The sequence below is a fragment of the Bactrocera dorsalis genome, chromosome 4, assembly GCF_023373825.1.
Source record: "Bactrocera dorsalis isolate Fly_Bdor chromosome 4, ASM2337382v1, whole genome shotgun sequence".
NCBI lineage: Eukaryota > Metazoa > Arthropoda > Insecta > Diptera > Tephritidae > Bactrocera > Bactrocera dorsalis.
This window is the reverse complement of record NC_064306.1, coordinates 26,417,143-26,421,962: the sequence shown is the minus strand read 5'-3', so window position 1 is coordinate 26,421,962 and position 4,820 is coordinate 26,417,143. Positions and strand designations below refer to the sequence as shown.

Sequence of the window (4,820 nt, the reverse complement as noted above, 5' to 3'; positions counted from 1 at the left end):
GATCGTGTAATTAATTTGGTAATAAACTGTCACGATTGCGTTCATCAACAAATGCATTTGGCATTTTACAAGAGTTGAGCTTTTAAGAGCGTGCAAAAGAAATATTGGTAATATTTATGTAACTTTTTAATTTGCAAACATACAAACATACGTATATGTTATATAATAAGTTGATTACTAACACCTGTACTAATTTATAAAGAAGTAAGGGAGTGATTAGTTCGAGCGGAAATGAAGCAAATTTTTCTTGGAAGACTAGAATGATGACCTACGAACAGAGTAAAAAAAAACAAGAAAAAAACGTTACCTTCGACTGCATTGAAGCTACGATTCTCTTCATTTGCATGAAGCGTGCATTTCTTATATTACATCTTCTTATATAAATTGATCGGTCAGTATGTATGACTGCTATATCCAAGAGCCGGGATCTATAAACGAGAGATTAGAGGTCTCAAGTTCCTGTAGTAGTCAGGAACAACATTGACTGTTTTGAAGTTCCTGACACAGGCCCTAGTTGTTGTGCAAGCCAAGGACATTAAAGGAGCAGACCTTGCCTTAGCCTCAGCTTATTTTTTGGGAAAGGCATCCGCAGCACCCCCAGTGGCTGTGGATCGACTGAAGAGTCACTTCAGACGGCATAAGCCACCCTTGATCTTAGGACATGATGCGAATGCCCATCACAAGGAATGTCAGTACGGACTGACATGAGGTGAGTCTATTTTAGAATACATAATTTGTAGTAAATTAGCTATAGAAAATGTGGATTGTGAATTTATTTTCGTCGCAATAAGTAAGAGAGAGGAGCTCGACATCACTTTGATTAGCGGGACTGTGAATTTAATGGTCTCACAATGGAGGGTGTCAGCGGAGCCCTTCTTGTCGGATCATCGAATCATAAGGTTTGCACTTAAAGTAAAGGTCAAGTGACTCAGACGTAATCCCCGGAATGCAAACTGGGATACCTTCCGGGATACGCTAGGTAGAAATGTGAGCGGGGAGGGGCAGACTGTTAAAAGTATTACGGGACCAGGACCGGAGGGCGGACTGTCCGCGCTAAACCAGTTCATTATGGACGCATACCACTGCAGTTGCCCCTTTAAGGCGACCACCAACTGGCGCAACTGTTTCTGGTGATCAAGTAGACTCTCAGTTCTTAGAAAAAAGGTACGGAGGCTCTTCAATAAGGCGAAAGGTACGGGGGGCTGAGAATCAATGCAGTATGCGTTTTTGCATTATTGTGGTGCAAAAACAAAGAGTTGTCAGCCCAAATTCCGGCTTCTTTTTACGAATCTTTACCGAAACTACTCAGTTCAGAGTGCACCATACCTCGATAATCACTGGTTCACCGGTACCGACTCACCTTTGCCAGAATATTTCGGCCGTTCGGTCAACACTCAGCGCTAGTAATAAGAAATTTTATGACATCCTGGTAGTTGGAAAGCATTATTTCACAGATGTTTTTCATAAAAAGTGAGAAAGTGATTTTGCTTTCACTTTTCTTAGGCCCAAATTACTTTCAAAATAATTTTCACTGATCCTTCCGTTATTCCAACGTAATTGCTAACTGCACATATATCGTCGATCCTCAAGCTCCAACCCCTTTATTTTATTAACATGTTGATCAGGAGTTCATGGCCGTTCTTGACATGATTTGTCGTTCTCAACCCTCTTGGAATAATTTGTACCAACAAAAAGACTTGCTCGCAACAAGCAATTAAAACTTTTTCCAACATTCTGAATTTTTGGCACCAGAAATTTGATTCCGCACACAAAATTTAATGGAACTTTTTCGTTGAATATCATTGACATTTGGCACAGATGTCACCGACAGTCATACCAACCTAGAAAAAAGTATTTGGACGAAAGGGCTTTACCACGGAATTTAAATTTAAAAGTCTTACTATAATAATAGGTAAAAAGAAAAAGTTATTAGTGTATAATGACAATTCCAAAAGCATTATGTGGGGTGGTAAGACATCTATTCACAACCTGGCTGCCGCGGCCTTAAGACCTAAATGAAATAGATCGGAGATGTTTTATAATTATGGAAAAATTATTCCAAAGTAATTCTCAAATTAATTTGATTTTCTAAAATAAAGTTGAACCTGACGCTTCCTTTATACATATTTTTCCATTGAGTCATATTTCAACCCAAATAATTAGCGTTTTGCGGTCATTATATGGTACACAAATTGGTAGAACTTTGCGGCTTTCACTTATGCAATAAAATTGCCCCACAAGTCGCGACTTCTCATGCGATCGACGAGCTCTAACGGTAACACGGCACGTCATTTTACGAGCCTCCTCAAAACTGCAATAAATACAACACATGCGAGTATAAGTAAACAAAGTTCTCGAATCCCTTTTGACACATTTTAATTAGTCGAATCTTAACTGGCAACAGATTTGATCAAACAAACAAAGCAAGCAACACAAATGAAAAATCGCCAAAAATAAGAATGCCTTCAACAGTAAATTTTATGATGGCAAGAATATCACAAGAGATAAAAGAAACCATTGAAATAAATACAATCTTCGTATGTGTGCGTGTGCCTGCGCGAAAGAAGAGTGAAAAGGGTCGTTAAGGAAACGCCGCATCCCGAAGTTGTGTGAAATGAGCCGAACCGGCTGACGGAAATCGACTTATTTAATTTAAGTAATTTTTGTTGATTTTGGGGTAGCAAATGCAATGCAAATACAAATCACGGCACATACACACATATATATGCAAATGCTCACCGAGCCGCTGACTACTTAAACTTAAAAGATATGCAACTTGCGTGGATCGTAAACAAAATCTGCAATTATTTTATTTAATTGTTTTTGCATTTAAGTGTGTATGTATGCGGGCGTGTGTATGGGCTTTGCCAAGGTGCTGTCGATGGTTAGATATGTGGGTATATAAAGAAGTCTTAAGAACTTGGCAGTGAGTGTAGTGTATAAAGACGGCAACGCCAAGGCACCGAGGATCTTTCAACAGACAACAGTTACACGGAGCACACGCGAAAGACACTTGGTGTTCAATAACATTCTAAAGGAACAAAAACACAAAATTTCTTGAAAAGAGGAAAATAAAAATGATTTTAAAATTTTTGATACTTACGACATTGCTGAGTGCCGGTATACAGGCTATACCTAACGTGGAGCAAAATCCCAATCGTCCGTCAACGTTCCAAGAACAAGTAGCTGCTTGGGCCACACACCACGCACCGTTCAATACCATATATGGAGTTGTGGCAGGGTCACCAGTTGGTCAACAGCAAGTTGGCGCCGTGGCACAGTCCGATAGAACCCAACAAACAGCTTTTAGTACGCACTCAGCTGTAGTTGGCAATGCTGGCGTGCAATCAGCTCATTTTCCGCCTGCCTCAGAGCATGCTGCAGTGCACCACGTCGAAGAAAATGGTGTGAAAATGGAAGATTACGATGCCTACCACGATTATCTATCCTACTATGAGGACCAAGTCACTGCTTTTCCACTACACGATGAAGAGGACTCCGATGAGGAACAGGAGGTTTGGCCGCCAGTTGGCATATTTCCACCACCCCCACCGCCGCCAATAAGACCAACATATCCATCATATTATCCAACAACAAAACCACCAACTCGTCCCACAACTGTACGTCCACGCCCGCCACAGTATCCTCCACTATATCCACAGTATCCCACACCACCTCCGAAACCACCACAATATCCACAATACCCAATAAGTCAGTTGCCACCGCTGCCACATTATCCACGACCCACAACCGCACGGCCCACTACGACTCAACGCCCCACTACCACAACCACGCCAAGCTACCAGAAACCTGGTGGTGGTGGTGACGATGCTATCGTGTTGGAGAATTACCAAATCATTTCCGATAAAGGCATTAACGAATACAAGTAAGTGCGCGATATCTGTTTACTTCCAAATAAAAAATAAATGATTATCTTTCCGCCAAAGACTGCGTCTGAGCAATGGCTTGTCCGATTACAAGAAGATAACGAAGAAGCATATTGGCAAGGATATAATTTATGTGCAGTCCGGTTACTACTCGGTGCCGGTCGATCCAAAGAAAAATAAATTCAACATAATTCATTATATTGCCGACGAGAAGGGCTACCGGATTGTTGGAGGTGAGTTGTTTCTTTCTTTCCAAAATTTAAGTCGTTCGGTAGCATGCGGAAAATTTATCTCTTATTTCAATTTATTTGCAGTACAACCTTGTTCAAGTGTGCATCAGTGTAAGGCTTTGGAGGAGTGAAGTTGTTGAAACAAACAGTATTACAGTTCGAACCGACTTTGTGAGAAATTATATCTAATTCTATATACACATGTGCCGATTTATTGAATAATTAACATTCCTTAAAAACATTAATTGTGTTTCTTTTGAAAAAGAAGAAAATAGGTTATAAAATTACAATGTTTACCAAAAATATGTTGACCTTCAAATATTTTCCTTGAACGCTAGATTTTAATTTTCAATAATGGCAACTAATCCACCATTGACTATTTTCATTTATTTCTATTTATGAAGATCAAGAGGTTTCCATAAATGTCCAATTTTTATCAGGTTCAGCAGTGGCTTAAGTGCAAAAAGTATTTTATTTTCCTTTATTAGTACTTAAAGCCCACAGTGCCACACTTTTAAACACTACGTAAAGCCTACTTATAATCTAACAGAGCTTTTTCTACCGAAGTTGCTCTATTTCTTTCCTCCATTCGACCATAACGTGTGATCCAAGTAGAGGTACTTTTTTCAATAGTCTATTTTTGGGCGATCACGCCAGCGTACTATTCGCAACACCCATCTTGAGACCCTACATTCATGATTGG

General features: G+C 39.8%; 1 protein-coding gene across 1 annotated transcript; it reads left to right on the top strand.

Moving 5' to 3' along the window:
- The first annotated feature begins 2,696 nt into the window (after positions 1 to 2,696).
- On the top strand, positions 2,697 to 4,461 carry LOC105223249 (agglutinin receptor). The gene is made up of 3 exons (XM_011200911.4): positions 2,697 to 3,886; positions 3,948 to 4,120; positions 4,202 to 4,461. Exons 1-3 carry the CDS (start codon positions 3,078 to 3,080, stop codon positions 4,246 to 4,248), a joined length of 1,029 nt encoding a protein of 342 aa, XP_011199213.2. The 5' UTR covers positions 2,697 to 3,077; the 3' UTR covers positions 4,249 to 4,461.
- The last annotated feature ends 359 nt before the right edge of the window (positions 4,462 to 4,820 follow it).